Source organism: Puma concolor, chromosome D4 (genome assembly GCF_028749965.1).
Source record: "Puma concolor isolate L17-30 chromosome D4, mPumCon1.1.hap2, whole genome shotgun sequence".
Lineage (NCBI taxonomy): Eukaryota > Metazoa > Chordata > Mammalia > Carnivora > Felidae > Puma > Puma concolor.
In genome coordinates this window covers 73,786,805-73,807,571 of record NC_141679.1, presented here as the reverse complement: position 1 = coordinate 73,807,571, position 20,767 = coordinate 73,786,805, and the positions used below count along the sequence as shown (strand labels likewise).

Sequence of the window (20,767 nt, the reverse complement as noted above, 5' to 3'; positions counted from 1 at the left end):
TCCAGTACTTTGGGGTCATTAACCGAGCATTCCGGTCTCCCTTCGAAACACACTCTTGACACCCTAACGAACCACAGGCATTTCTTCTTGCCTAACAGATTTTTTAAAAGCATCAGGGCAGTTAAAAAAAAAAAAAATCAGGAAATGACTGGTCCTGACTGAGAAGATGTTGTGCTTTGCTATGGGATGGAGTAGGAAAAAATCCTCACAAAAGTACGTGGGCTGGCTGCCAGGCTGCCCGCCAATCACAGTGGTTGTGAACAGACACCAGGTAGTTTCTTCATTTCCCCAAGTCGGTGCCAACCTGTGGGGTGTAGAAGGTAAACTGAGGATAAATCTACGGAGTAGAGTAAAAATAGGTTAATTATATCTTTTTCCTGTTGCTCTGTATATCCTGATTCTTGCAGGCAAACTCATACCTCTTTAGAGAAAACAAGAAAACAAGATACAAGGCACACGTGTTTTCCTGTCGTGTAAAGTGTTATAAATGACAACACAATTCAAGGTAAAGAAAGCATCATTCGTAGGTTTATTGGTCCATTACTTTAAGTTAATTGAGGTAAAGAAACCTTTTAAATTTACAAGCTAATAGTTAACAAGCAATACAAATTCTTTTGTTTACCTCAAAATGTAATACTAATTTCATAGTAAACAATGGACAGAGTTTTTTTATACACAGATATATGAAAAAAAGTGGACAAAAACCTCGTGCCAGCATCAAAAAATGCAACAAAACTTTTTTTTTCTTTTTACAATCTCTGGGTTCCATAACAAAGAAAGAAAGAAAAAGGTGACATTCTTTTTAAAGTTTGGTAGCTTCATGAAACAGAGACTTTGACCTGGGAATAAATCACTTTCTCGTCCACACACATTCTTGAGCACATTTTTTTTTTTTTTTTCACAGCTTCTGATTTGGCTTATTGGCAGCATGGAGAGAAGAGAACACATTTACACAGAGGGAGGACTTCATCAATACCTTGGGCGGGGGGAGGGGTTCTTCTAAAATTTTAAATGTGAAGAATGACCTCTAAAAATAAGAAATACAGTCCACACTTTGGACATGACCTAAGCAAAAGTTTTGAATCTCTTTTTCAACAGTTAAAATACAAGTTAGAAAGGTTGCTGGCAGTTTATTTTATGGAAATATATCAGATGTACATCATCTCTCAACGCATTCCCAATGCACGGACATCGAGGAATCAGGCACACGGAAGTACAATGGTTGGGGGTGCCTACGGGACAGGACCAGACCTCAGGGGTGTCCAGGTGGTGGTGCTGACTGCTAACAGCTGCTGGTTTGTTGTTTGACGAAGGCCCAGCTGACACAGGTGTCTTTTTGTCATACAGATTCTCATCTTGTTGGCAATCTGCTTTCCCCTCCCCGTTCCCACACTGTGGAAAAAAGCCACCCCCCTTTTCTCCTTCCGGTACCATCGAGACTGAAGGGTTGGTCTGAGACTGTGAACAACCTGTTACTCAGGGGTGGGGACAGGTGTGACCTGCTCTGACCTGGCATGCAGGAAGCCCAGAATCACCCGGTGAGGGGGTGGCATTGCCAGGGACATGCGTGTTGCAATACTCCGTCACTGGTTTTAATAGTAAAAGCTCTATTAAAATGGACTAAAGAATCAATGGGTTTTAGGTTTTTGGCATTTCAACCTGTGGAGAATTTCTATCTGACACACGCTGCTCTGAGCCCCCCACCCCCCCCCAGTTATCTTTTAAAAAACTGTTCCGCAGAATGGGGGTACACCATTAATATTGTCATAATCTAGAGTTCTCTGTATCCACGTGATTTGTCAATGCTGATACCATATATCCTCTACAATCAAGAGTGTGCCAAAAGGCACTAAGTTAATCTTTCACACTTTAACACACACACACACACACACACACACACACACACACACACACACAACGGTTCAGTGGTCCCTGTGTTTCCTTACATTATCAAAAATATCATTTGGCAATAGCAATACTTAGCTTTCTCTTCCCAAAAGGCAGCCCTAATTATGAACCTCACTTTCTTATTTCTTTAAGAGGGCTGAGGACTGGCTATGTTAGACCTCTAGCATTTAAGCTGAACAACTGATTACGTTTCTAAAAAATTCTTTCTATCCAGAATCTAAAACACACTAGTTGAAGAATAAGGCATATTAGTAGGAGTTGACAATTCTCAAAAAGTAGAGTTAGGCTTTCAACAGTCTGTGGCAATTTTAAAAGTCTGGATTTGTTGATTTTCAAGTGCTAAACACACAGAATGTTTCTATATAAGACAAATATCTACTGGTTTGTTATTTTTTTCCAAAGTACTTATTTACAGGCTATCTATAGTAGTAAAAACTGCCTGAAGAACATATTTTTCTGCCACATAGAAAGGGTTAGACAGCCAGACCCGGAATGCAATTCAAACATACGATTAAGAAACAACGATCAAACTCCCCGTGACAAAGGCCTTTCCTCCACCTTTCCTAACGCAGATAGCTCTGTGCACGCTCTCATCGAGGCGACTGTAGGGAGGCCAGACATGCTTAAAGCAGAAAGCTAACCACCTATTGGGTGGGCTGATGAAAAATCAGGTTCCTGGTTTATGCACTAAATAAAAAAAAAAAAAAACCCATGAGGAAGCAGAGAACAACTCCAACACACCCAGCTTGATAGGTCAGTCTGACCCAGGACATCATGACATTTTACTCGAATTTACTGATAAATGCCACCTGCCATCTGAATGGAGAAAACATAAGAGGCCGTGTCCAATCTGTTGCCATCTTGAAAGTGAGAAGGCAAAGCCAAATTCCCAAAATGTTTTGTAAATGGGGATGGACTGCAGTGTTACTCCAGCCTGACAATTAGATTACTCAGTTTCCACGGGCCTTTGACAGTAGGCATCCGGGAAGGTGGGCCGCAGGCTTGCTGTGCCCTGCCCTGACCACAGGCAGCCTCTCCTGAGCGGGAGCACCCTTCAGCGCAGCCCGAGGAGAGGCCAGGTCACCCCATCCCGACATCCAAACAGACGAGGCCCACATGGGCCCGGGAGGCTGTGGCGATGTCTCTCTCCTGCCTGTCTCAGGGCAGAGGGTAGAGAAGGACTACTCTGCAGTGTAATGAATGGCATGAAAACAAAGCCAGGGGCCCGCGATGTCAATGCTCTTGACGGCAGGGTGTGTCCCAGGCTGACACCTACGGGTCCAAGAGACACACTCCACTTGCAGACAGGCAGTCAGGTCACCATGCCCTCCTCTAAAGCAGGACTTCCGGTCACTTCAAAACAAAGGTGGCCTCACGAGAAATGAGCAGCAAGCGTGCATTTAAATCCCTCGTGTGGATGGCGACTGGTAAAACATTTAATTCGACAACATGTAGAACACGCTCCAGGTGTGGCTGAAATTTGGCATGAAGACAAACTTAACGTTACATTCACCACGACCCCCGGAGTCGTACTGGCTTTTGTTGTTTCACCTAAAGGAAGGTGACTGGTGAGTTCAACGAGCAGCACAGTGAAATACGAGCCAATCATCTCCATAATTGCACTTATCTGAGGTCACTGGGAATCATTAGTAAGTCTTATTAAAGGACAAAACCCAACCCCAAACCTGGCTGTGAAACGTGTTCCCTCCTCCTTCAGGAAGAACAGAGGTTTTTTGGCTTTGGGCAGAGTAGCCTAGAATCCCCTTGTGGATCCACCACATGATAAGGAAGACCGCAGTGTCCATATCTGCCACAAAGCACAAGTGCTCCCTTCGGCATCAAGTGCATCTCTAAAATCTGCTCAGTTTCTAGGAATTCTCTCCTCTTCTGCCTTAGCCTGGATTTTTAACCTGGGTGAATGAACCCTTCACTTCCCGCACCCGAGAGGCAGTTGATAGGCGTCACTCTGCATTCTGCTGCCATGTGCCCAAGACTCAAAACCTGTCCAAGTCTGTCTGCCTGAGGTCAAGCGTGTCCCCAAGCAAAAGCCTCCTGGGACACAACTATAAGAGAGGAGGCAGTGATCTCAGCACCACGACTTTGTGGAGCCAAGAAGGACGGGGTGACGAAGCCTCTACGAGGCAGTCTTTGGCACAGAAGTCTCCGGTCACACTTCTCACAGGGAATCCCCTTCATGCTCACAGAGATGAAAGGGCAAATGCCTGGGACTCCTGACCCGCAGAGGCTGGACGAGCCGTGGGGGTCGGGGAGGCCTGGGGAGCCTCCTTCACTGCCTACCGTCCCTTCTTCCTGGGCCTCCTCACCTCATCTGCCGCCAGCCTGAAGGAAGGGGCAAGCGTCCCTTCTCGGGCAAGACCATTTCTCCAGGGGAGCCTGGAACATATTCTGGTTCTCCCAGCTCTGGCGTCAGTGTCCCAGCTCTCCCCGGTGTCTTAAAGCACAGAAACATCACATGGCAAACAAATGGAGAAAGACAAGCCGCAAGATGCCCGAGTCCCCTCCGAGCTAGTCTTCTGCCTCCAATAACGTAAGGAACGACTGCGTCCCCCCTCCACTCCCTTCCCGTATGTCCCAGAGAGGAGCCCCATGACTGTTTTGAAGGGTTGCCTTCCTTTCCAACTAAACTTTCCACGGGAATGCTCCTGGGCTTTGGCAACTAGCGGCAGGTGAGATCCTGGTCTTCCCATCAACTCTTTCCACGATTCTTTCCAAGCACTCATGACACCGGACAACGTTTTTAAAGCACGCATTCCACAAGGCAAGGCTTCGCACGTTCCTGCAGATGAGCGCTCGCTGCTGGGTCAGTCTAGTGCCTTCCACAGAATATCAAGAGAGGGCCGTCAACCCGTTATTGGATATACACCCTGTTCTACCAGCAAGCTGTCAGCTTGGACCCAGACGTCCATCATCCATACCCGCACCAACGTGATGGCTTAGAGGTAGCATGAAACACGGACTCACCACTCGGGCTAGATGGCCTGTCCTTACCCTTCTGCTTCGATGAATCGCTTCTCATTGTACCAAACAAAAATTCACATCGCAGGATTTTAGAACGGCGTGAGGGGGTCTGACGGTGCAGGCAAGTACCGACGGATACAAAAGTTCTAACTGAAACCGTGACTTCCTCAAAACATGAATGAAACAGAGCCGAACTGTTCTGCGCTGGCCTACTGCTGCACCCCTGGCATCACGGCAGTGGCCACCCAAGGTCAACGCCGCGGGCGCGAGGGGGTGGAGGAACCTCGACACGCTGCACGCGGCCGGGTACCTGCGGGTTACAACCCGCGTGTGCGCCAGCGCCTCGGCCTGGCTGCGTCGCGACAAGAACACTAACTGCCTCTTTGAGGCTCAGGTTGATCATTTTACGGGGAGATGAGCCACAGACGGGAGAGCGCAAATGTGGCATAGGTAGCTTCACTTCAGGAGGAAAGAAAAGGAGTTGGAAGATAGATCCTCTTCGTCGGTTTCGTGTCGGTCTGAAGACTTGAGATGCAGCCAGTGGTCACTGGGGAACGTGGCTGCAAGTTGAAGAGGTTTTAGCTTATCGAGAAGCAAAGGGCTCGCTGTTAGCACTTGTCATCTTCGAGGCCCATCCAGGTACCGACTTTTCTTTCCGACCAGGGACTATCGAGGGTTAAAGCACTTCATATGGAACATGCACACGGAGTTCCCAGAACCTCCACTGTGTCACTACAGCACACCAGCCTCTCAACAAAAGGCCGCCCAAACACTCCGTGGACGTGGTAGGAGACACTAAATTAGGAGTTCTGGGTGAGGTAAAGGCAGACGGCACAGAGCAGACGTGGAGATGGGGCCTAGTGTACGCCCACTGACCCCAGTTACTGGGAGCTACTCTGACCTCAGACAACACGGACTTCCCACCACGGGCCTCAGCTCTACTCTGACGACACTGAACAAGCAAAAGAAAAACACTGAAGAACTTCACAGAGAAAAATGCACCCCCCCCCCATTTTACACAAAAAACAGTTTCCAATCTACTGCATTCTAGTGTCAGAAACAAGTCTGGGGAGCACTGCCCCCTCGGCTCCCCGAGGTATCGCACGAGGACAAGGACACTGGCTTGCTCATTTGGGCACGGACGCATACAGACGCTGATATAAATGGTCCTATGTGAACCAGAAGCCACAAAAGAGGTGCCACTCGTCACAAGCAGGCAGCAGGCCACACTCACAGCTATAGGCCACTGTACATTAAGGACTTTTCGTGGAGGTGCCAACACCCCCTTCTAGGCTGAGACAAGTCGATGCCCACACAGGTCAATTCCAGAGTCCCCGTGTGTCTGTGGAAAACGAGAGCTGCCCTCTGTGCCCGCCTTCCTCGTGTCCTGGAAAAGCAAGAACCGGGCTCTCTTCCACCGCAGGCAACCATGCTGTCCCCAAACAGGAGACTGTAATGAGATGTCAGAACATCAGCTGGGTTGCCTCGTCCCTCAGCTGCAGATCTTAGTGTTCCAGATTTAATGGGCTCCTTCACAACATGGAGGTATGCTTCTTTCGCTGAGAGATGATTATAGCCTTACAGACTCCACCAAGGAATAAATACTAACGGAGAACCACTGTCAGACAAAGGTGGGTGGGGGGCGGGAAGGGAGAGAAATACACAAAGGAGAGATGATTCTGTGGCTGTTTTCTCAGTGCCACCTCTCTGGCACTACAGGGACGTCCTGGTATGGGGTGCCATGCCCTGTGTAGGTAGAAGAGTCTCGGTCCCAAGAAGGAACTTACTTGGCCTCTGGTTTCTCCTGTAGTAGTGGAATAATCGACTCCCATGCCATGAGGCACTGAAATGACAACACACACACACACATTTTCAACATCAGATTTTAGGATCAGGTTCTTAACTCTTCTCTGAGCTACCCTTTTATTGTTAGTCCCACCGGGTGACCTCTGTCTCATGTCTTGTCTAAGTAATGTACGTACATAATGTAACATCCGAGGTCTACGTGGATTATCCATCACTATTAGAAACTGGGGACGTGGCCGGTGTTTGCTTTGAATATATCATCCCCATCTCTGAGACGAAAGACAGCGGGGTCTCTATGAGGCCTTAATGTACCGTCCACACAGCTCACAGCTGGCAGAAATTCTTTCCCTTCAAAAAGCAGAAAAGATGGCAAGCTGCAAGCCCTCAGGAGGCTCTAGGTCCTCAGCCAAGAGGAAGACTTGCTCCAGGTGTGGGGAGGACTTGCACAAGGATGTAAATGATGGTGATGTGAGCCAGCCACCTGACTCAGAGTGGGTGGAAACCCCACGCCTCCTTACTGACCTCAGATGTTTTGCTTGAACGGGCCACTCTTAGATCTCCCAACAGGGAATATAGGGGGAGGAAACTCTACTTACTGCATTTCCTCGGATCCAAACATCATCATGTATCTTACATTCACTATTGCTAGTCCTCACAACTCCATGCAGTAGGATCATTATTCCTCATCTCTCTCTCTCTCTCTCTCTCACACACACACACACTTCATATGGAGAAGATGAGACCCAGACGTTACCCTTACGTAACTTGTCTAAGACACGCAGCTAGTAAGTGGCCAAAGCGGATATTCTTTCCACTGCAGCAATCCCCTTTCATTCCAGATCCTTGTGAAGGGCCAAGAACCTAAAGACTGGCACTCTCCTCTGAGAGCACCCTACTTGGCAAAATGATCCTCCCTTTGAGCAATCTCTTGCATAAAGGGCACAACAGAAGAACCACACAAGACCTTGTGTAGAAGGAGCTCGGGGTGAAGCAGGTCTTTGTGCTGAGTCATTTGGGAAGGAGTTCTGAGCAGGTAGGAGGAGAGAGGCATCCTTTGGTCAAGTTGGGGAGCGGAGTGGTAAAATTACTCCATGCTTCCTTCCTTGGTGACTCTGAGGTTGGAGTAGAAACTAGACTCAGACCCTACCCCACGTAAGGGAGCCCCAGGAGCCTCAAGGAGCTTGCTTTCAGTGAGAGACCCCAGGGCCCTCTGGGTCCTGCTCTCTCCCTAGACTGCAGGCCTGCTGACTCTGGGGCGCAGCTAGCCGCCAGGCCCAAAGGGCCCGGGAGAAGAGAACTGCCGCTTCCGTGAGCAGCGTGTGCACGTGAATGCCCTGTGGGCACCCCCACGGGGGCCTCTGCTCCCAAACCTGGCGCCGCATCTCGCACAGTGGGGCAAGGACCCGCAGGGGTGGCTGCTGCTGGATTTCGGGCAGGCCCTTGCCCCAGGCTCTCTCTGGCTATTAGACGTGCTTCCTCACTGAGAGGGCTGGGGTCTTGCCGGCACACTCATTACCTTCTCGTAGTATTGGATGTTCTTGTCGGCCATTCCCATGAGCAGCTGCCGGAAGTCCTGCCTCTTGTTGCTCTGCCACCGCTCCATGTCGGCTTTCAGATCAGCGTTGAAACACTCCATCCGATCCTGACATTTCTCAACATCTGCCGGCACCTGGAAGGGGAGTGCATTAAAGAGGTGCTCTGTATGTGTAACTTGGTGACTCATGCCTCGAGCTCCCTTGCACGAGGCCAAACCACTACATTAAATGCCATAAACACACTCCCTCCTCGGCGGGGGGTGGTGAGGGACATTTATTTGAAGGCAGAGCCTTGGGTTTTCAGGTCTAAGAAGGAATTCCGAAAAGTGCTATCCTGACCCAAGTCTTCGAACCCATCCAAGCACAGCAGAGACTCATGGGGGAAACAGCCCACCCCCACCCCTGTTTACAAACAGGAAGAAACACTGCAATACAGAGTCCAATATCTTTGGTTCCCCCTTTTTACCCATCCCTATATAAAAACGCGTGTAGATTTTGCAAATGTATGGCACTTATTGGGCATTGCCCTACTATTCTCCTCGGTCCTGTAATGAAACCAGAAAAGGTTTTCCCGTATCATAGGAGCTATTCCCTTACTTGTGACATTTGATAATGCCTACCCTCATTCATCACAGAATTAATTGTAGTAAGATTACTGGCCCACTGCTCCTCTGAACCTCACTTTACAAGTAATCTAGAGACCTGTCTCTGCTCCCCCAGATAGCAGATAATCAAAAATGATGAGTCAAAGTTAGGTTAATTCTGAGGAAATAGGAAAAAGATCACTTATGCATGTCGAAAGAATCTGAAACATGAAGAAAAATATAGCAGGCAATTTCAACTTTTATTTAAAGAAGTTTAGACTTTTGCTTTGCTCTGGTGAGTTCATCCATCCTACACAGTCAGAGGGCCTTGTGGCTACTCTGGTCCCCAAAGCACAAAGCTGGCTCCTCTCCTCACTCAAGAGCACCACAAGCCTCTGAGGGCTGCCAAGGGGCCAACATACCTAAAACTGGGTCAGACGCCCACCTGCCAGATGCTTCCGGACAAAAAAATGAGGCCTTGTACATTCTAAGTGCTGAGGCCTGTGACCCCAAATGTCTCCAAGCTGTGGGGCGCCATGAGGGGTCAATCCCTACCAACCTGGGAAGTTTCATACTCAGGCCTTATGGGCAAGTAGAGGACCCAGAAAAACCAATAAAGGGAAGGCAAAGGCTGAGGAAGCCGGACACATTCAGGGCTTCCAGAAGGGCCGAGGGCCACACAGAACGTGTGGAGATGGCTGCAGATGCGGGAGCAAGGAACGTGAGCATCCAGGGGCGGGGGTTTCAGGCTGGCCTGGCATGGGGTCTGAGCTTGGGTGAGGCAGAAGGAGTTGGGAAGAAAGAGACAGAGAGAGGCATCCCGGGAAACTTAAAAGTAAGGAACTTTTCTTTGAAGAGGGAGAAAAGCCGTTTCCAAAGCACTGAGGTTCTGGAAGAAAAAAGAAAAAGGACTTGACTTTTTTTTCTGATGCCATGACTGAAGTCTCTCTGCCTTTCGCTGCTGCCTCACCTGTCACTTGTTGCCCACCTCGGTGGGGCGGAAGTGAAGACCAAGTGAGCCCCCGCTTTGCCTCTTCGGAGCGGAGCCTTCCCCAGGAACACGGTGAACCAGCCTCAGCGGAGGCCCCGTGAGCCAGCATGTCTGGGCCTCACTCTCCAGCAGGCACAGTCCACCTCCCTTATTCCTCTCCTGGCTCCTGCGCATTTAAGCATCAAGGTGCAAGTTCCCTGGAGCAACTTCCTCTTTGCTTAACAAAACTGCTGTGGCCAGGAGGGAAAGCAAAGGTCTGAAAAGGGAACCTGGTCAGGGCCCGCTGAGAAGAGGGAGGCCAAGGTCTCTGATACAAAGGCATTCTTTTCTAGGAAAGATTCCCAGGTCGGTTCTGAAGACGGGAATTCTGGTTGACCCACAAAAATTAAGAGTCCAGGGGCAGCTGGGTGACTCAGTCGGTTAAGCGTCTGACTTTTGATTTCAGCTCAGGTCATGATCTCACAGTGCGTGGGTTTGGGTCCCCGTGTCAGACTGCACTGACAGTGTGGAGCCTGCTTGGGATTCTCTCTCTCTCCCTTTCTTTCTCTGTCCCTCCCCTGTTCACGCACACGCTCTCTCAAAATAAATAAATAAATATTTTTTAAAAGTTAAGAGTCAAAACCATGGCTCTGGATTTTATGACTACCTGAGCCTCAATTTGGGAAACATTTGGGACTCATCATTTTCACGACGTACTCTGTGCTTGGCACGGAGGAAGACCGAGGTACTTTGCTCTCGGTAGATGGCTCTCGTCTCAGGTTGCTTACAGTTGAGCTGGGAAGGCACTAAATGTGCCTGGACATCAGGGTGAGAGGTTACTGGTACCTTCTCTTCACCCAGCCCCGCGGTAAGCACGCTGAGGGGGACCTGGACAGCCAGTGCAGCTTGGATGAGGGATCGGGCCTCCTTGAAGAATCAATCCCGCTGAGGAGACAGTGGGAGGAGGGCACTCCAGAGTGACAGTATGTACAGGTGAGAGAGGGAGACAATACCTGGGCCCACCTCAGGAATAGTTCACAGGCTACAGTGCCCACAAAAGCATAGACAGAGAACGCCAGCCAGCAAGATGGCGGCAGGGGTGGCGGCGGGGGGAGTGGTGCAGAGTAAAGAACAAGAAGGCTGGGTTCCTGAGGCCAGGTTTGGTCAGCTGCCCCCTTTTTTGGAAAATAGAAAAGCCTGTGCTTCCTCTAACTATACAAACAGTTCTAGAGCCAGACTTCCAGAATTTGAATACCACAGGTACCACTTCCTAGATGGGTGATGTTGGGCCTCTCCATGCCTCAGCTTCTGTTTCCGGATAATACCAACCACCTTATAAAGTTACTATGAGGTTGAACAAGATAATATGCATAGAATACTTGGTGCCCGGCATAGATTAAATGCCCCCCAAATATTTCTTAGTTCGGATCAGTATCGATACTGTAAATTGCTATGCTTACAAGATGTAAGTGCATGTGCCTAGCCCCTCCAGCAAGAGTGAACATTATGAACTTTATTCCGTGTCATACAAAAAGGTTTCTTTTTTGTCTTCCAAATATAAAACATTATTAAATATATTCTTTCATACTTTACACCACTCTTCACCCATGCTACCTCACCCTGAGATTTCACCAGAGATCAGAGATGAGTCAACACCAAAATATACTGGCACGAGATCACCCCAGGTGCCCTGCAACCAGGGTGGCGGCTGTAACACAACAAGGGAGACGGCAGATCAGACTAACCTGGTGGAGACACAACTGACAGATGTGGCAACCCACTGCATGTGAGAAATAAGACACAGCTGTCAGAGAGGAGCCTGAAGTTTACAGTCTGGGTGACTGGGGGGGCGACAATGCATCGTGGGGCTCAGGATAAAGGACAGGTCCATGGACCAGAAAAAGGAGGCTGCTACAGCCACGGGAAGGGTGAGCCCCACCCCCCGACCCAAGAGGGGGCTGAGACAACTCAACCATAGCAACCACCTGGTTTGAATATGGACAAAGGATTAAATGGATATTTATCCAAGGAAGATCTACAAATGGCCAGCGAGCCTATTAAAAAATCACTGCACATCCCTAATCATTAGGGAAATGCAAATCAAAACCACAGTGAGAACCACCTCAAATCCATTAAGATGGCTACTACAACAACAAAAAAATAAGTGTTGGCCAGGATGTAGGAAATTGGAACCCCTGCACTTGTGTAAAACTTTAGTATGGCACTTCCTCAAAAAAACAAAAATGGAGTCACCATATGATCCAGCAATTCAACTTCTTTTTTTTAAGATCTTATTTTTTAAAATTTTCTATTTAAAACATATTTTTTAAGGTTTATTTTATTTTTGAGAGAGAGAGACAGAGACAGAGTGCAAGCAGGTGAAGGGCAGAGTGAGAGGGAGACACGGAATCTGAAGCAGGCCCCAGGTTCTGAGCTGTCAGCACAGAGCCCAACGTGGGGCTCAAGTTCACGAACCACAAGATCATGATGTGGGCCAAAGTTGGATGCTAAACTGAATGAGCCACCCAGTTGCCCCTATTCTTATTTTTTTTAAGCTTATTGAGAGAGAGAGAAAGCAAGAGGGAGAGAGAGAGAGAGAGACAGAAAGAGAGAGAGAATCCTAAGAAGGTTCCACGCTCAGCACAGAGCTGGACACGGGGCTCAATCCCACAACCGTGAGATCATGATCTGAGCCGAAATCAAGAGTTGGATGCTTAACTGACTGAGTCACCCAGGTAACCCTAAGATTTTATCTTTAAGTAATCTCTCCACCCAGGGGGGGTTGGAAATCACAACCTCAAGATCAAGAGTCACGTGCTCTACTGACTGAGCCAGTCAGGCATCCCTGGCGATTCCATTTCTGGGTGAATACCAAAAGACTTAAAGCAGGATCTCACAGAGATATCTGTCCTCCCATATCCACTGCAATATTCACAACAGATAAAGGTGAAAGCAACTCAAGTATCTGTCCACAGATGGATGAATAAACAAAAAGGGGTACAGACATACAGTGGAATATTCTTCAGCCTTAAAGAGGAAGAAAATTCTGACATGCCACAACATGGATGAACCTTGAGGACATTTTGCTGAGTGAAATAAGCCAGTTATGAAAACAAACAAATATTATATGATTCTACTTACAAGAGGTGATAGAGTAGTCAAACTCCTAGAGACAGAAAGCACAATGGTGGTTTCCAGGGGCTGGGAGGAGGGGGAAATGGGGACTGATTTAATGGGTACAGAATTTCAGTTCCTCAAGATAAAAAAAGTACTCTGGAGATCCATTGCACAACGGTGTGGATTTACTTAACATGATTGAACCGTACACTTAAAAACAGTAAAGACGGTGATTTTGGTTATGTGTATCTTGCCATGATGCAAAAATTTTTTAATATATGGGGAAATCAAAGAGAGGGTTGGAGGGTCAAAGGGTGGAATTCATGGAGAAGCCTAAATCTGTAGGGTTAATAAGGGGATCAGCAAAAGATACTAAGAAAAATGAGCCCAGAAGCAGGAAGGAAGTCAGAGTGAGCAGAGCCACAGAAACACAAGGATGGAGGAGGAGAGGGGAGGAGGAGGTGAAGAAAGGAGAAAGAGAGGGGAGGGTGGAAAAGAAGGGACCAAGAGGAACCAGGAGTTGGGATGAGCTGTCTGAAGCAACCAGCTACTGAAGGTGCCCAACTTAATGAAGAGGAAGGCGGCCGGCCCACACACTCAGGCTCCCGGTGTTCCCCCTTTTGTTTCTTTCTGGATGGTGTCCTTGTAACCATCGGTTCGCTGACCAGGGACAACCAGCATTGCTCATCTGTGTTTTAATTTTTTGATTGAGGTGTCATCAGAGTTGTGCTATCTTGTGTCTGAAGGACGTGGCAATCGTGATACCCAATGCTGACGGCTGGCTGTCACTTATCACAAGACACCAACAACAGAAAAAAATCACCAGGTAAGACTCCAAAAGATAACACCTCTAAGTAGATAACAAGGCTGCGTTTGTCACAGTGGCTCCCTTCTCTCTCGTGAGAATTTTCGTTACAGAATATGGGTTGTTGGAGCGATGGGAGAGGGGTAATGTGGGATGAGCTCAAGCATTTTTGTGGGTTTGGGAGCAGGGTGGGAAGGAAATTCACATGAATATGTTGGCGTCGAAAGGAGTCTTGCCTTCAAGTTCACTCCTATTGTTCGTGTTAGCGTATAAGCTTCCCGTCCAGTTTGAAATGCAATTCCTCAGCCCCTCTTTGTTTCTAGTAGCAGCTTTGCTGTCCTCCCTGGCTTCTAGGGAGGATCATATTCGAGGATTTCCACAAGTCTTCGGTCCTGACAAGTGCGGCAGAAGGCAGCCCAGTAAGTGCCTATCATTTCGCCGACATCAAAGCTAAAATGAGGAAAGTCGAGTCTACGCAATTCAAATGTCCACTTGCCTGAGAAGAAACCTCTTCAGGGTCTGCTGAGTTTTCTCAACCCTAACAACAAGCAAAACTTTAAGTTCTATGATACTAACATTTGCCCTCAGCTCTAGGCTCACCCCCGCACACGGACAAGCCACAGCCACAGGGCTTCCAGCCAGCAGCGGGGGGCCACAGGATCCCTCCCCTTCTTCCTAACGCAGCCACCCTGGTGTGAAATTCGCAGTGAGGGCCGAGGAGACCCGCAAGGCCACTTCTCTCTTCTGGGTTTTGGAAAGGTGATCAGTGATCACTGATCAGTGAGCCACTCCACGGCTTCACAAAAATCAACTTGCCCTCACTCTTTAGAGCCTCTTTTCAAGATTTCAACCTCTAAACAGGTAATTCCCTAGGCTTGCTACGTCACTCAGATGTTGTTAACACACCCAGACCCCTGTGAAAACTGCCCATCTTTGGGCAAGATACTCTCTTTCCTGCATCCCCATGACGGACCTATGAACAAGGCTGTTCCCGCCATAGTCACTGACAGAGTCTGCCAGGTCCTTGGGGCTAAGAATCGCCCTAACCCACTTCCTGACACTCTGGCTTTTCTCTCACCGGTGGTAGCTCTGGGAAGCGGAGCTCAAAACCACACAAAACAGGGTCACCTGGGTGGCTCAGTCCATTGAGTGTCTGACTCTTGATTTTGGCTCAGGTCATGATCTCACGGCTTGAGAGTTTGGGCCCCGCATCGGGCTCTGGGCTGGTAGCACAGAGCCTGCTTGGGATCCTTTCTCTCTCCCTCTATCTCTTCCCCTCCCCTCAGAATAAATAAACTTTATAACACACACACACACACACACACACACACACACACACACACGAAACAAAGCATGGCAAAACCTTCAGCTACTCACTTCCTAGGTACCTCTGATGGGCTGTCAGGGAGGACAGGCATTCGGGAGGGCTGGGAAGGCAGGGGAAACTTTAGAACGCAAGGAAACCATGCCTAAAACAGGGCAGTCAAAAAAAATTTTTTAAAGCAAAGTTAAAAACAAAAACCATAAGGGCAACAAACCAGAAAACGAGGTTCTCGGTCAGCACTCCTCCTAGAGACGAGCGGAGCTGGTATGGGAAGCAGAGGCTCCACCAATGGAGCGTCGGCTCCTACATCAGACACTGCTGCGCTGACCTTCACGTCTCCACAAGTCACACGTATGAAGCCCACAGGGCTAATGAGCAAACCAGTGCAAGCGGGGGGACGGAGCTGAGGAGCTGGGGAACTGAACCCACGGTGATCGGAGTCCAAATTCTGTGCTCTTTCTACCAAACCCTTTTCCATTTGCAGAGGCCGCCAACGGAGCCCTCCTCCACCCACCAAAGTAGCTGCTGTCCCAGATCCAAACCTGGAGGCGCAATTTCTGCCGCTCCCACGGTGAGAGCACACTCATGGGCACCACCACCCCCGTGACGACAGTCCCTGTTTTGTTAATTACCACAATTGCTAAAAAACGGCAAAATGAGCACTGGCATGGCTCAGTGTCTTGCCAGAAAGAGGGCAGACCAAGACTGCTCGCCCACAGTGTGTGTGGTGAGAGAATGGAGGCATGTTTAGGCCACCTACTTAGTCTCACTGGCTGGGAAGAAACCCTTCCCCCTCTTCTAAGAACTCCTGTGATCAAGAGAAGAGTCGTATAGGTGATGCTCTGGGAAGGTGAAAATAGCAACAGTAAGAAGATTTTGACACCCACTGGGAGAAGAGGAGGCACCCAGGCCGGCAAGAGGTGGAGAGCGTTAGAAAGGAGCCCCCGCAGCTTGTCTGGCTGGAACGTGGGAGCCAGAAATGGCCGCTCCCTGGGCTCCATCTGTTCCAAGGCGCTGTGACCTTTAGGCAGCCGGCAAGCCAGGACAAGGTCAGCATTTACTTTGGCGTATTATTCATAACCTTCGGCTCCTGTCTTTACAAAGGAACTGTTCCGTACGGAGCTCAACAGAGATTAAATGACAAACCAGCCTGCGAGAAAGCTTGTATTCAGTGGTGAGCAGCGATGAATGCTGTCAGAACATCTTCCAAAGACAGGGTCTTCGGCTTCCAAACTAGGCCAGTGACAGAATGTGCTAGCCCTCCCTCCCTAGCTAGGAAAAGTGACTTCTATATTTATATTGGAAAGCTAAATTGTTGAAATGAAATCTTGAAATCTATAAACACAGTATTTCCTGTCATTCCTTTAAATGAGACGGAGACATGGGCTCAGCAAATGGCACCGTGTTCCAGAATATCACAGGGATGGCTAGGAACTAGTCAAGGCAACGGGCAGCTGGAAGACGGAGGGTGGCTGTGCACACAGCTGCATTCCCATCATGGTCCCAACACACAGGACGGAAGCAGGCCAACAGCCTGTGGCAAGAGGAATGGAAGAGAGGTGCCTAGCCTTCTGGCCAAGTCCCAGCTACACACACTGGGCCAGTGACAAGAGTCCCTCTCCGTACCATCTGGATTTCCATCAGATGTATGCAGACTTCACTCTCATGTAGGTCACCACGGGTGACACGGGCGGCCATGCCACAGGCATGTATTGTATGCCTGCTGTGCCCAGCACACTGGATAAAGACCTTGGGTATCAACAAAGCTGGGCAATTCATCAAGCTGCTTTGTGGCTCTTTCCTCACCCATGAAATGGGGAAGAATAATGCCTTCCCTCTGGACCTCAGATGACTGTTGTGGTGACCATGTGAAACAATTTACATATATATATATTTTAATACCATATGGGGGCACCTGCGCGGCTCAGTCAGTTAAGTGTCCAACTCTTGATTTCAGCTCAGGTCATGATCTCAGTTTGTGAGTTTGAGCCCTGCATCAGGCTCCACGCTGGCTGCACGGAGCCTGCTTGGGATTTCTCTCTCTCTCTCTCTCTCTCTCTCTCTCTCTCTCTCTCTCTCTCTCCCTATCTGCCCCTCCCCCACTCGCACACTCACTCATGCACTCTTTCTCTCTCAAAATCAATAAAATAAACTAAAAAAAAAAATGCTATATGGAGCCAGGGTGTTCCACTTCTAAGGTTTGGGTTTCCAATTTCCACAGCTGGTTCCTTTCTGGGTGTATCACAGTATGGCTACCACACCAGCAAGAACCAAGGCAGAGGAAGAGAAACAGTTCTGATGTAAAACTACTTCCCAGAACCCTGGGCCCCTGCTATTTATTTTTTTAATAACATTTCCTACCCCACCCCCTTTTAGAAAACAGCTATACCTTCCAATTGCAAACAAAAAGGAACACAGTAACATAATGGTAACTGGCAAGGTGCTAAGGTCAGGCTGCAGGATTTCATCCTGGCTCTCATACTTGCTAGCTGTGAGATCGTGGGCCTTGGTTTGCTCATCTCTCAAATGGGAATAATAACGGCTCCCAAACCACATGACTGTCGTATGGAGTAAGTGAGATAAGGTAAAGAGCTTAGCACGTTGTAAGCGCTCGCACGTCGGCTATTACTACTCTTGTGTTTAATCCCGGCTGGGGGAAGGAAAAGGCAACACATGGCAAGGACTAGTACACCAGATGCATTTTTACAGTATGATCCTCTATCTAGACCCAGAGCCCTGTAGCTGGGGGTATCTTCACTAAGTTCAATCAGTGCTTCTTAAACTTTGTGGTAAAGAACCACTATTCGGTGGCTTTTTTCCCCAACAGGACAGAGCTGTAGACCTACTATGCATAACTAGTGTGTAGTTTGCTCCACATGAGCTAGTTTGACAACACTCATGCTCAGTGTTCAACAAGTGTCAAATTGCTATAAAACTGCTGACTCTCAGCTTCTGCACCTTTCCTGTCATGGATTGGCGACAGCTTATGGATGAGTAAGCAAACCACACTTGTGAGAACACTGATCTAGACTGTTCTTCCCTTTCTCGTCAATCCCATTTTACAGACAGGAAATGCCCTTGAATGGCAACGCTGAAAGTCTTAAAAAAAAAAAAAAAAAAAAAAACTCAGGAAACAGCAGAAAACTCAACCCCCCGTGCTTCCAGGAATTGCTGTTTCAAAGGGACACAGGCACCCCCATGTTTATAGCAGCACTATCAACAATAGCCAAAGTATGGAAAGAGCCCAAATGACCATCGATGGATGAATGGATAAAGAAGACATGGCATATATATACAATGGAGTATTACTCGGCAATCAAAAAGAATGAAATCTTGCCATTTGCAACTACATGGATGGAACTAGAGGATATTATGCTAAGTGAAATTAGTCAGTCAGAGAAAGACAAATATCATATGACTTCACTCATATGAGGACTTTAAGAGACAAAACAGATGAACATAAGGGAAGGGAAACAAAAATAATATAAAAACAGGGAGGGGGACAAAACAGAAGAGACTCATAAATATGGAGAACAAACTGAGGGTTACCGGAGGGGTTGTGGGAGGGGGGATGGGCTAAATGGGTAAGGGGCACTAAGGAATCTACTCCTGAAATCATTGTTCCACCATATGCTAATTTGGACGTAAATTTAAAAAAATAAAATTAAAAAAAAGAAAAAGAAAAAGAAACTTCCAGAAATAAGACATCAAAGAGAACAAACAGGAAAAAATGGCGGTGTGAACACAGCCCAGCTGGCACTGACCACCTTAGCTGTGTGGATCTGGGGACAAGGCTTCACTCAGCGCCAGCGAGGCGACTGCAGCCTTGTGGAGCCCAGCCCTCCCTCAGGGGCTCCCCTGACCTTGGGGCGGTCTTCCTTCCTCAGGGCCACAGCTTCTAGTTTGGCTTCGTACTCTGCTTGCACTTGGTCCCTCTTCTTCAGTACGCTCTGCGGGAGGAGAGAGGGGAAGAATGTAACACAGAGTTCACAAAGGAGCCTCCAAGGCCCAGGCAGTTGATTCGCGACCCCTTTCCTCCCCCAAATCACGGCGCAGGAGGCCCAGCCGCGTGCTCCCGGGACAGTCTGGCTGTGGTGTGACACAGGCTTGTGACACGGACTCCGGAGGAAGTGGGGTGGAAGAGGGGCGGCCTGTTGTCAGAGATTTCCAGCACAGTAACAGCCTGATACTGAAAGCAACTGAAGCTCCGGGCAAGGACAAGCGGGGGACGGTGCCCATCCTCAGCCACACTGATGAGAGGTCTCAGCTTCTCCGTGTGCAGAGAGGACTCAGCTGTGGAGCCTGGAGAGTGACAATCCAGGATGTTCTCTGAACCGTTCATGGAAAAGTCTATGTCAGGAGAGTTCTGGACTCTGATTCATTGAGTTGATCGCTGGTGGACTGATTCACTCATTGATCCAAGAGCCGCTCATCTGTCCACCCCTCTGGACCACGTATGCAAAGATCAAAGAGGTACAGCCCCTACCTGAGGGGTTCCAGCTAGGGAAGAGGTGCATAGTACAGAGCTGCATCTATGTACAAGTCCAGAATCCCTAGAACCACATGGTGCGTCATCTAGAGTGAGTGATAAACGAGCTCAGATAGGGCCAGCCTAGACAGGACCAGGATGAGGCAAGCCAGGTGTCCACGATGCAAAATTTAAGGAGAAAAATCTCTCTCGGGCCCCTGTAAGTGCAAGGTCGGCACCTGAGCCAAGCATCTCCCTAAATCTGTGCCCTGGGTGTCTCCTTTGCCTCACCTGGTTCTGGCTCAGCTACTAAGACCACACTCGGTAGGACAGAAAAGGATGCAATCCACAGTCTAGAAAAACATCTGCTTCTCCAAGGGTTTCTTTTTCCTTCTTTGAGTGTAAGAAGCATGAACAGCAAATTAAGAGTGATTAAGAATTTTCTCGCCTACTACCTCAGAAGTCACAAAGCACTACGGAAGTTTCCAATCTCATGCTTTTCCCATAGGCACCCTCCAGCACAGTATGGAGTCAGGCCAGGAGGAGCCATTCCCTGGCTAGGCGGGGGGCACCTTGTGTCCCTGATAATGTGCTAAAGAGTGAGGAGCAGCTGGACAGCTGAGTGCGCTCTGGGGGGAAACCTTCTCATGCAATGTGCCGACACAGGCAAACTCAAGTCTTCCCCTGAAGTATCTCCTTTGAGAAGAGTTTTACCTTGAGAAGAACATGAGGTAAAACTTACAAGAACTTATCTTTTGTTTGCCACTCATCTTTCTCCTGAGTGCTCTGAAGTTCCCTCCCCACACCCATCAAGCTTTGAGTAGGGATGTTTGCAGTGCTGTTCCACACAACTCTCTCCTGATGCTGGAAACTGCCCATAATCCACACTTAATACAGGGGCCATTAGCCCCACCTGCTGATTGACCTCTTGAAACTGACTGGTCTGAACGAGGAACTGGATTTAAACTTGTGTTTAACTGATTTGATTTAAACTTAAATAGCCACCTCTGGCTAGTGGCCGCCATATTGGACAGCACATAGATACATACAGTAAAAACACAAAAAAGTTAGGGGTCTTTTATGGATTTCATAGAACCCAGAAAATATTCTAAATCTATTAGTCTGGTACCAGCAGTAATAAAAACTTGTAATCTCTACCCAAGAGAAAGAAACACACAGTGCTATCCATGGAGACACTTACGAGGTTCCCCAAGGCATGACGGGACAGCAGGGAGGGGCCGACTGGCCTCCTCATCACTGCCGTGGACTCC

General features: G+C 48.5%; 1 protein-coding gene across 4 annotated transcripts in view; it reads right to left on the bottom strand.

The window, feature by feature from the left end:
* Positions 1–506: 506 nt before the first annotated feature.
* The window catches only part of SNX30 (sorting nexin family member 30), a 118,261-nt gene continuing 98,000 nt past the window's right edge, over positions 507–20,767 (bottom strand). For 3 of the 4 annotated variants that reach the window (XM_086683723.1, XM_086683727.1, XM_086683726.1), the window contains exons 7-10: positions 18,892–18,978; positions 8,210–8,362; positions 6,675–6,730; positions 507–6,505 (exon numbers count right to left, since the gene is read on the bottom strand). In XM_086683723.1, coding sequence (XP_086539849.1) covers positions 6,466–6,505; positions 6,675–6,730; positions 8,210–8,362; positions 18,892–18,978 — 336 coding nt within the window. In that variant the 3' untranslated portion in view covers positions 507–6,465. Of the gene's footprint in view, positions 6,731–8,209; positions 8,363–18,891; positions 18,979–20,767 lie in introns of all 4 variants that reach the window. The other variant, XM_086683725.1, reaches the window with a different exon arrangement.